Source organism: Pundamilia nyererei, unplaced genomic scaffold (genome assembly GCF_000239375.1).
Source record: "Pundamilia nyererei isolate P.nyererei 1_Seehausen unplaced genomic scaffold, PunNye1.0 scaffold00077, whole genome shotgun sequence".
NCBI lineage: Eukaryota > Metazoa > Chordata > Actinopteri > Cichliformes > Cichlidae > Pundamilia > Pundamilia nyererei.
This window is the reverse complement of record NW_005187478.1, coordinates 1,105,919-1,118,264: the sequence shown is the minus strand read 5'-3', so window position 1 is coordinate 1,118,264 and position 12,346 is coordinate 1,105,919. Positions and strand designations below refer to the sequence as shown.

Here is a 12,346-nt window from a genome sequence, read left to right as displayed (position 1 = left end):
AGCCGTTTGTTGTTTTAATTGCTGCGGCGTCGAAGCGAGCATAAAACGTGTTCAGCTCATCAGCCAGTGAAGCATCTGCATTCATCATTGAAGAAGCTGGTCGTTTATAGTCCGTTATAGTCCGCAGTCCTTTCCACAGGCTCCTAGAGTCGCACTGTCGTAGCTGTGACTAGTTTTTCCCCACTTTGCCTTTCGGACCGCGCTGCGCACGTTGTAGGACGCAGCCTTGTATAGGTCCATATTACCGGAGACAAGCCCTTCATTGTAGGCAGCGGTGCGTGATCTCAGAGCGTCGCGGATGTTTTTATCCACCCACGGCTTCTGGTTGGGAAACATTCGGATGATAGTTCTTTCTGCTGTGTCGTCCGCTAGTTTCCTGATAAATCCCACAACCGCTTCCGTAAACATGTTGATGTCATCAGAGCTGCGCGAAACATGTCCCAGTCTGCGTCATCCAGTGCGTCCTGCAGCGCGGCCACTGATTGGTCCGTCCAGCGAGCGACCTCCCTCCTGATTGGTGGTTGCTGCTTTAGCCTTTGTTTGTAAGCAGGCATGAGGAAGATGGCGGAATGGTCTGATTTTCCAAATGCCGGCAGGGGCTGAGCCTTGTAACAGATTCGTTGTTTTTGATCAAATTCTGTACTTTTCATTAGAATTCTGTCGTTTTCATTCAAATTCCATTGTTTGTTCTCAAATTCCGTTGTTTTCATTCTAATTCTGTTGTTTTCATTCAAATTCCATCGTTTTCATTCAAATTCCATTGTTTGTTCTCAAATTCTGTTGTTTTCATTCAAATTCCGTCATTTTCATTTTAATTCCGTTGTTTTCATTCTAATTCTGTTGTTTGGTTTAAACTTCCATTGTTTTCGTTCTAATTCTGTTGTTTTCATGCAAATTCTTTTGTTTTTGATCAAATTCTGTTCTTTTCATTCAAATTCCATCGTTTTCATTCAAATTCCATTGTTTGTTCTCAAATTCTGTTGTTTTCATTCAAATTCTGTTGTTTTCATTCAAATTCTGTCGTTTTCATTTTAATTCCGTTGTTTTCATTCAAATTCTTTTCTTTTCATTCTAATTCCATTGTTTTGATTCAAATTCTGGTCTGTTCATTCTAATTCCGTTGTTTTCATTCAAATTCTATTCATTTCATTCTAATTCTGTTCATTTCATTGAAATTCCATTGTTTTCATTCAAATGCTGTTGTTTTTATGCAAATTCCGTTGTTTTTGATCAAATTCTGTTCTTTTCATTCAAATTCCATTGTTTGTTCTCAAATTCTGTTGTTTTCATTCAAATTCTGTTGTTTTCATTCTAATTCCGTTGTTTTCATTCAAATGCTATTCATTTCATTCTAATTCTACTCTTTTATTCCAATTCTATTGTTTGTTTTAGAATTCTGTTGCTTTCATTCAAACTGTGTTCTATACATTCTCATTCTGTAGTTTTCATTCAAATTCCGTTGTTTTTGTTCAAATCCTGTTCTTTTCATTCAAATTCCAATTTTTTTCATTCAAATTCCATTGTTTGTTCCCAAATTCTGTTCTTTTCATTCAAATTCTGTTGTTTTCATTTTAAATAACTTAAAATGAGTGTTGTGTTTTTGCTTACTAAACAAAAGCAGATGAAACAAGTTTCATAACAAAACAAATGTCAAGTACTTACATCACCTGAATAGGATATCGACCCTATTCTCGGTTTCACTTGTCTCCATAATTTTTCTTGTACCTGCTTTTTATCGCTCATTAGTTCAGGCACCTTCAAACCTAAACCCGGATTACAGCAGACACGTTCCACACGGTATAAATAATCCTTCTCTGTTCAAAAGTAATACACATGCGGTTTCCCTTTTGTGAGCAATTTGGACCAAAGTAACAAGGCTCTTTTTTTCAAGTTGATAAAGAAAGTTTTTTTCCTCTAATTTACCAAACGAGAAGCTCACATTCGCATTCTCCAAGTCGATAAAGTTTAGCAAAGAGATTACTTGTTTTAATATACTTTGTGGATATCTGTTCACTACGATTCGTTACAGATTGTAAGATCATTACCCATATGGAAAAGAAATAGTAAAAACTTATATGTGATTACTCATGAAAGTGGCCACTTTCTCATTGCTTTCATACATTGTTTTAGTAAGTATCCAAAACATACAAGTTTCATTATATAATTTTTCAAGGGATCTTATATCTGTTTTCACTCTTATATGCTTTTCATACAAGTTTCACACAAGACAGATACAAACTTTATAAGATTTATATACATCTTTTCCATATGGGTACATTTCTGAATGGAAAATGGCAGTTTTAGAATTACCGACAGTGCTGACAGTTCCAGCAATCAATAAAGGAGAGCATCCATGGTCAGGAAACATGACCTTTCCTTTATAGACAGGTCTATCGTTGCAGTGCCTCCACTTGACCTGAGTCTTCGTCCATATTGTGCTTTTTGCACTTTGCTGTGAAGGAGGTGAGAGGGGTTACTAGAAGGCCAAGGTTCCTGCACTAAACTTCCTCACCATTACATCCAAAGGAGACTGGAATGAGGAGCCTAGTGCTCTGTGATAAGCTGACCTTTGACTCACAGTGTTAATCTAATCACATGCTATAATAAAACCCTCTCCAGACAATTTTCTCTGCTAAGAAACATGAAAGGAAAGTGAAATGTTGGAATAATGTTTTAGGTTAAGAAAATGTGATGTCTTTAACAGACTATTAATGAAATGATAAGTTACTCTGCGAACATTCCTGTGGGCTTTCTTCTCTCTCTCTCTCTGCTGTAAACCTTTTAAGTTTTTGGCAAATATATCATCCCAGTTCTCTGTTTGATGCATCAGTCAATGTGCATTTTAATTCTCTAACTGGCCTTTTGATTAAGATATTTAAGGTTTCATGACCTTAATATACGTGGTTATACAAATAAGTGCCAAGGTAATATTTCCCAACATACAGTACAGCAGTATGAAAAACCATAATGTCATACTACAAATAAAGAGGAATAATAAGAAGAAGAAAATGCAAACAAGTAAAACAAAGGTTAACACGTCATCTTTTCAATTCAATTTCATAAATATCGCAGAAAGAAGCTTTTTTGTACCTTATATGTGCTAAGTTTCAGCTAATGCATGCACAGTTGTTTAGGAAACTGTATTCATAAACTGTGTGGGTACAATGCACAGACACATATTAAAGATGTTCATCGGCCTGATGAAGCGGTAAGTCTTGTCCCTAAACTAGTGACCTTTCGGTGTACTCAGTTGGAAACAAATTGTGGGTACTGTTTTGTTGATCATCTACCCCCACATGAAGTGGCTGGGTAATGAGCTTAAAGGATCTAGCAATGTGTAAAATTAGGTTTTACACATCCTGCGTAATTTTTTAAAGGGAAAATGTTATTTTCTCTTTATCTCTTAAACAGCTACTTACTTGTTTATATTGAGTAAAACACCATAAATGCCTTGAGAGACACAAAATATGAAAATGCATCTTGTATACATTTTTTGCTTGTTGAAACTGCAAAAAAAAACCTGAAGGATTTCTTCAAAAATATTTCTTGGTAATTGGGGATTGGGTGGACATTAAGATGCATAACCACTATGTGTGGTGATTTTACATTTTACCAGGTCAAGTTAGTAAGTAACTTAGATCATTTGAAGTATGTGTGAAAACAACATTGTCAAAGGACTTCTGTGTAATCTGGTGAAAAATAAAGTGCATCATTAGTTACAGAGGAATGAAGAGGGTAAGCAGCAAGGTGCTGCTAAAGAAATGCAGCTGATTCTATGAAAGCAGGTGTGTGTTAACACAATGTCACAATTTTGGTAGAAGTGAACATCCCAGGAAATTCACCCCAAGGTCAGACTGTGCGATGCTCAGAGAAATTGCAAAGAAATCCAAGAGCTACATCCTAGACTCTATTGGCATGCTAAATGTTAAAGATGATTATAGTACAATTAGAAAAAGATGTGTCTGAAGGGTACTCTCTACAAAAAGCATCAGAGTAAAGCTTAGGTTTACATATTTGCTCCTGAAATAAGCACAAGATTTGGCTTTCTGGCCAGAAAGACTATTGTGGAGATGTCTGGCCACAATGCACAGTGCTTCATTTGGCGAAAAAGCCAAACAGCATATCAGCACCTCATACCTATTGTCAAGCATGGTGGTGGAGGGGTGATAATTTGATAAATTGATAATTTGTTCGGGTATTTTGCACCTATTAAGTAAACCATGAACTCATCGGTATGTCAAGGTATTCTAGAGTCAAATGTGAGGGCATCTGTCTGACAGCTTAAACTTGGCCCACATTGGGTCAACAGTAGCACAATCACCTGTAGATCTACAACAGATTGACTGGGCCACAGCAAAACATCTAAATTCTTTTCATTTGTAGAAGTCTAGAACTAAACCTGATTAAAATTTGTGCTGTGACCTTAAGACAGCTGTACATAAATAAAGGCCCCAAAACCTCAATGAACTCAATGTGAAGAAGAGTGAGCTAAAATTCACTCTGATAAAGACTCTCAAATCATTAGTTCAAGTTATCCGGTTGTTCAGTCTGACGTCACTAGCCGTGTCTGGACCTAAACTCCGCTGCAGGTCCATATATCAAACGATCACTATGGCATTACTGAGAGTTGAAAAATTGTCTAAAGTCTTTCATCTTTAATAAAATGATCAGCGTTCTGCTCTACCAGGTGTAACAATTGAGTTTAACATCCAGGCATCCATGAAAATGGAATTTATGACATTTAACGGAGTTAGAAGTTAGCAGGAAGTTAGCTGGCTAGCTTCTATCTAAATACAATATAGCATGTCCTGACTGCGGGGTTTTGGAAACAAATTAAAACGTACAGCTCTGCTATCACTTCCAACATAAATGAAGACAGAAAACTAAACAGCAGTGACGTTTGTAGGGTTACTGAAGTTTGGCTAGCTGGTATATAATGATGTGCTACGTGACCGCTAGCGACACAGCTATGTTAGCATAATATAAACAAGCTAACTTTTTTCCACTGGATAAAAGTTAACGTGAGTGTTCTCGGTGGTCAGGAACAAATGTAATCGCATGGCAGGATGCTGTAAAAGGACCAAACTTCAGCCAGGAGAACAACTGAGATAATCCATCCACAATACGAGGTTAGTCATTCATATACTGCTGCATGGGCTGGGCTGTAGTTACATCCTAAGCTTTTAAAAACTGAGCTTAAATAAATGATTAGCGGTAATAAAAGCCGAGGGAGGTCAACAGTGATCACTGACTGTTTTAGGAGCTTTTTGAGATCAAATAGAAGAAAATACAAAACATTAAACATGTTAACAACACAAAAGCCATATTAAACGCAGACTACTTTAGACCCGGAAGTAAGATTTGTCACGTCATCACTTAACGATTTGATAGCCGCTAAAGGTGGTTTAACAAGCTACTAAATCATGGTGTGTACTTCCAGTGAAAAGGTTCTTTTCCACATGACTGTACTTTTGGCTTAACAGGATCAATTTACTTTCCTATTGTTTTCAATCGCTGCCATTAATTATTCATATGAAAATATAATATAAGAATTTAAAAAATAAATAATTGACAGAGTATGAAAATAAACATGACATGAAGAAAATAATCACAATAAACAATGTTTTGAAGGCATAGAGCCTAATAACCTTTTACTATGCACGACCCTTTCATGACAGATGTATAATTATAATATATAATTCTGCACACAAATATCACAATATTATAAGTAATTTAAAGGATGGAAAATTATCGTGTCTTTGGAGTGATTTTCTTCAAATTGTGGCACAGTTATTACATTAATGCTTTTAGTAACTGAAAGAACAAAATCACAGATACAAGCAGCGGAAATGAGCTTCCTCCAAAGGGCAGCTGGCCTCAACCTTAGCGATAGGGTGAGAAGTTCGGCCATCCGGGAGGGGCTCAGCGTAGAGCTCCTCCACATCGAAAGGAGCCAGTTGAGGTGGTTGGGCATCTGACAAGAATGCCTCCTGGGCGCCTCCTGGGTAATGTCCCACTGGGAGGAGGCCCCAGGGCAGACCCAGGACACGCTGGAGAGATTATATCTCTCTGGCCTGGGAACACCTTGGTGTTTCCCCGGACAAGCTGAAGGAGGTGGCTGGGGAGAGGGAGGTCTGGGCTTCTCTGCTTAGGCTGCTGCCCCCACGATCCTGCCCGGGATCAGCTGAAGAAAGTGGATGGATGCTTTAATTTATGTCCAAGAGGGAACATCTTGAAAAAAATCACACCTCAAATATTTTGCACATGTGAAGTAGATTAACTACTGTCATGTCTACTTGCTGAATATGAAATTCCGTCACAATGAAAGAAATTCTTTGAATAAGTCAAATTTCCAATTCTCCTTCTTGATTAGGACTTGATTAACATTTTCCACTGAAGACTTTTCCTCACGGTTTAAGTCTTCAGTCATTGAATCTCTGTACCAGTTTGCCTATTGGACAAATTTTAAAAGTGCATAGCTTACCCAACTTCTCTTGCATGGATTTGTTGCTGTTTGGCAATAGCACAGGGCTGATTCCCTTAAGCCTCAAAAGCACTGAAAGAATTTATCTCCATTAAGAAACAGAATTAAAAGTGGTGGTTCAAGGGGTTTTCTAGAGTAGCCTTTGTACTGCATGCTTGCTTTCTACAACAGAACAGACAGCACTCTCACTCACTGTCTGGTTATTAAATATTCTAAGATAAATGGTGATTACTTTGCCTTCAAAGACTATTTTGTTTGTGTCAGTGGATGGTCATTATCTAGTAACCTGCGTGTTCCTTTGGAGAAGAAATGTGTCCTTTCCAGGTAGTTACTAATAAATACCGGAAATGCCTTTCACAATAACCGAGAATGCTGTCATTGGTTTACTTTCAGGGTGGGTCTAGCACACTAATCAACTCGGCTACTGACTTTCTTCAATTTTTTTTTCATTCTTATTGTTCATGTAGTGTGGTAAGTCTACTTTTCAAACCTGCCAAAATGTAGCAGGAATCAGCATATTAGAGAGTCCAATTTCTATTTTATAAAGGCAGAATCTCGTAGAAAGATTGCTACATTCTCAGATGAAATTCAACTTTTTAGCAAGAGCCAGTTTCTTGCAGTTGTTGTAGTTGATGTGCAGCTGTGTGAATTCCAATCCTGAACAGACTTTTCAGTTATGCGGCATAACGCTTCACCCGCAGGTTTGTCAGTTTGAAAATTTTCTAATAAGTGTCACAACTTCATTGTCTAGCACTTAGCTTTTTTTATATCCTAATCTTTATTCTCCATGAATTATCCTTTGTAAAGCTCACAGATCTGCTGAAATCGAAATGATATAGAAAATAGGACTTTAAAGTTCATTCGTTAATTACTCTGCAGGGATTTGTTTCACAGTGTCCACAATGAGTTCTCAACCTTTTCAAATGTTGTAAAATGAGGTGAGCCATCAAGTTCCAAGTGAGACCTAATTATCCATGGATCGGAAATGTCATAAAATGTAATATAAGACTGCAAGATGAAGTAACATTGTGTGACTGAATCAACTACGAGCGGAAATTTAAAACAACAACATTTTGTATGGCAGTAATTTACACATGCCGCTCATGTAGAATCAGAACTAGCCATGAGGCAACTGTTGTTGTGATTTGGCGCAATATAAATAAGGTTGAATTATTCCATCTTTCATGGCAACACATCTTTTCTGAAGACAACAACTGAAGAAGTTATTAAATTAGATCTAAATGTTTTTGAAAGATTTGACAATTGCTTATACAGGGAAAGTTTTATACAGAGGATTATATGTTTTACCCAAGATTCTAAACCAGATTTATAAACCAAGTTACAACTATCCACAGACAAAGGCTCAGGCAGGCGCATATTCTTAATGATTATTATCCTGCGGAAAGCTGGACAATAGTTCCGAGTTATCACTATTCCAATGTGTCGGAAGCCTATTGTGGCAGTCAATAACCAGAGCTATCTGTGGTTGGCAAGCTGCAGTATAGCAACTCATCAATACAAATTCCTCTCAGCCTGCACCGCATGTCCACACATCCATTGACTGCAGTGAGTTCCAGTGATTTAAAGACTCTGTGCCATAGATGTGTTAGGAGATTCAGTGTTTCATGTGCTCATTGCTTCACAAGTAATAAATCATTTGTCGCCACGGCCCTTTGCAGGGTGACAAAGTCAATATCAGTTTATTCAGGGAGCAAGACCAGGGACCACTCATTCAAGCATGTGTCCTCATTCTGTACAGGTACTTTTACAAATGTATAACAACCGCAAATGTATATCAGTCACATTTCTTCGAGATTAAAGGACATGAATAAAATAACTTAACAACTTTAAATAGCTTGGATCAAATGGCAACAGTTCTTCTTTGTAATACAGAAATAATTTGATGCACATTTTACATGCATCAATGTAATACATGTATTAAATGTACAAAATAAAAATCTCCAACATCTGCGCCAGTTTTAGTGTGAAGCAGTCCTTTAGTAATACAACAGTTTGCTGTTTTTAAATAAGCAGTTTAATAGCAGCATGCTAAGTCAGGACCTGCCAGTAGAGTTGATAAGTGATCCTGTGTGTGATTATGCAAAGTTTGTTATTTCTTAATAAGTTTGGAATTAACAGACTTTGCCTTCCACATCTGCTCTAGTGCTTTCTTAGCCCCTGGTACTTTTCTGTTTTCTTGTTCTCCTTCTTTGTGATGTTACTGCGCACTGAGATTGTCACATCTATCATATTCTGCTCCTTGTCAACCACCGCTATGTCTGCTTGATTGGCCAGCAGCTGCTTGTCTGTCTGGAATTTGAAGTCCACAGGACTTTGGTGGTGTCTCCCATTGGGTCTTAGTGACTTTTAGTCCATATGCTGCCCAGATGTTACTGTACACTATTGAAGCCACTTGGTTGTGCCTTTCAGGGTATGCTTCACCTGCTCCAATCTTACATCCTGCTACTATGTGTTGAATAGATGTTCTTCCAGTACTGCTTAGTTTTAGCTCATGACACTCTAGTGTGCAGGTTAACCACTTTGCTGACTCTGGATTTGAGCCTTCTTCTCCATGGGGGGGAGATGTATCCTTATTCTTATACCCAAGTGCTCCAAGGATTGCTTTGCAGTGCCATATATGAGGCTTGTTTCTGTGATTCTATATACCTCCTGCAGAGGCATGTGTACTGAAGGGATTCCCCATGATGGTGGAACTATTTTTCTGCTCATATAGGACAGAAGAGAAGAGGAAGGTGAAAAACATCCTACATTTGATGCATGTGCATAGAGGAAGTTAACTCTAAATGCAAGGATGTGATGACACTAGTCAGAAGACTTAGAGCGCTGTCACTTCTCTGATCACCTATAATCTTTAAAACATAGAAGTCATGGTTTAACCCAAATGACTTCTTAAAAAGGTCAGTTCTAAAATGCAGTTTCAAGCCAGTTGAAGGTTCATTACAGTTTTATTTGCCTACAATATTAGATGTTACATCCACAAAAATGTGAAGTAAATTGAAATCGACACAATCGACAGGCCTGTGTAATAAAATAATATGCTTCTGATTCTTCCATGCTGAGATTAAACAAACTGTCTGGTCACACTTGTAATGGCAGGGGTGCCTTGTTAAAATGCACTCCATCAAAGTTTCCTTTGAAGCTGTCACTGACAGAAAACATAATGTGAATTTCACTTGGCAGCTGCTTGGGAAACACTGAATGAGTCGGGGTGAAGTCAGGTCTTTCATAGCTCTTTTGTAAATTCACCGCAGTGTAGAGGGTGGTTCCATTAAGAGGTTGTTCAAGCCTGTGTAGAAAAATGTATTGTGGGTCTTTCTTATTAATTTCTTGAAGTATATCTACCAAACTAAAGAATTTAATTTCATTCTTCAAACATGAAGAAATTCTGATGTCATCTGCATGGAAATTGAAATTAAACCTGCAGTATTGTCTCATTTTCCTAACCATAACAGTGTGTGTGTGTGTGTGTGTGTGTGTGTGTGTGTGTGTGTGTGTGTAGCCACTCGCCCAACTTGATGATCTCTGCACTGAGTGCTAAGGCAGCAGTATGTTCACAACTGTGAAATCTTCACAATGGGAGAAAAAATATCTTAAAATACATAAACATAAGAAGCGAGATGTAATAACTATCACTTGTGTTGATCAATACGGAAAAAACTGGCAAACGAACAATGCAAAACATTTTGCCAGCATGTACACCCTTAAAAAGAAGTGTGGGGTCAGAAGCATGAATCAGCTGGCCATTACATTCTACTTGTACAACTACTAAGCAACAGTGGCAGAAAAGTTAATATTACTTCTGTTGAGTATTCATAACTCCATTAATTTCTCAAAAAACACAACATTGTCTCCTGTGAACAAGTCGTGCTTTAGGGGAATATTTTATTCACTGACGCTATAGTCAGATGGTGGAATGACTTCATTAAGTATGCAACAGTTATTTTACAAAACAAATAAATAAAAATACTAACTCTGAGGGGGCCAGATAGGAACGTTTTATATAGTATATAATATTCAATTCAATTTTATTTATACAACGCCAAATCACAACGACAGTCACCTGAAGGGCGACCCTACAATAATACATACAGAGACAAATCCAGCAATCACATGACCCCCTATGAGCAAGCACTATGGCAACAGTGGGAAGGAAAAACTCCCTTTTAACAGGAAGAAACCTCCGGCAGACACCGTTCCACTTTTGACTGTAGGTTTTTCCTTCAGCTGGCCCATTTTGTTCTCATGAGCTAAATTGTTTTTTTTTAACTTTTATAGGTGTAGTTGTGTTCAAGCAGTGCATACAGGTCAAAACTAACATAAAGTAAATCTTGAGGGACTATTTTAGTGTGACTGATCTTAATCGCTTTATCATATTTCATCAGAGATTAATAATGAATCAGATTCCCACCTGGGTTCTGACCCCCAGTCTGCTCCTACACATGTTGTGTAAGTGAAAAGACACATATGCCTTCATCTCAGCAGCAATTAGTTCGTTTGAAAATCCTGTCATTTTAAAGGTAGTTAAGACAACACAAATTTACTGGCAATTTAAAACTTGGTGTTCAAAGTTATTAATTTAGTAATGATTCTGTAATGATATCCTCATACTGTTACTTGTGCAGTTTTACAAACAAGGCTCAGTGCTTACACACACACACTGCACATGGGAATAGAAATCTAAGTGTTTGCATTCTGTGGCACAGATGTTATGGGATCTGTCTACCTGCCCCATTTGGGATTAGTGTTAATGTGGTAGCTTCACACAGTTTAAGCAGCTCTAGGAAAGTGTTCTTAATAGTAATGTGTAATTGCCAATTTTAGTCATTTAAAACCATGTGTTCGTCCCACAGTGCCCCCCAGGACTAAGTCCTATGAAGGATGGCACCGGGTGCTATGACCACCACATCGGCATCGACTGCTCCGACGGTTTCAATGGAGGATGTGAGCAGCTGTGTCTCCAGCAGTTGGCCCCTCTAGAGGATGACCCGACACTCTACAACATCCAGATGTTCTGTGGGTAAGAAACAACACATTCTGTGCTTTTTATTTTTAATTATTATAGCAATATATTTCACAATTCTGTCATGTTAGGTTTGTCACATTTTACATGGTCTATGGTCAGTCAATAACAAAAACAAAATAAATCCCTTTGGTATGCTGCCATCGCTATATATACAGAGAGAGCGACAGAAAGAGAAGAAAAGTTCCCAGATTCAGGTGATATATATAGTTTTTGCTTTTAAATGAAAACAGATGTGTATTCATAGCATTTAGTGCAAAATGAGCCAGTAAAAAACGTAAAGCAGTATGGTGGTGGCACTTTAAGATTCCTGCTTGTGGAGTCTTAAATATACCACCATTAACATTTATTAAAGCAAACTTTGACGTGAGTGTTGAATTAAAAATACCAAAACTAGAAAAAAGGGCTTTAATGAGTTCCATTATGACCCCTGGGGCCTGATTTATAAAAGTGTTTATCTCTGAAATTAGTTTTAAGATAATACCTAACAGTGCGCTCATTTCTGGAAGATATGGTGCATGAAAGTAAGTAAAGCAATTTATGCACCTGTGATTTATATCTGTCAAATCAACTGAAATTTAAAGAAATCTGCCTTGCTGCTTTTCCTTATGTAATGCCAACACAAATGGGGCTTTACTCAGGAATAACCTTGGACCATGGACCGAATGAGAAAAGCAAACCTTTTGGGACATAAGAGCAGGTGATTTAAGCCCGGTGACACATATCACACAGTGGACTGTATAGTGGGTCACAAGGCTGGGCAAGAAATAATGTAAAGCGTGTGTGTGTGTGTGTGTGTGTGTGTGTGTGTGTGTGTGTGT

The 12,346-nt window shown here is 37.8% G+C and overlaps 1 protein-coding gene across 1 annotated transcript in view; it reads left to right on the top strand.

The window, feature by feature from the left end:
- astn1 (astrotactin 1) overlaps positions 1-12,346 on the top strand; it is a 466,944-nt gene that overhangs the window by 207,398 nt on the left and 247,200 nt on the right. Inside the window, exon 13 of the mRNA XM_013911994.1 lies at positions 11,356-11,522. Coding sequence (XP_013767448.1) covers positions 11,356-11,522 — 167 coding nt within the window. The remainder of the gene's footprint in view (positions 1-11,355; positions 11,523-12,346) is intronic.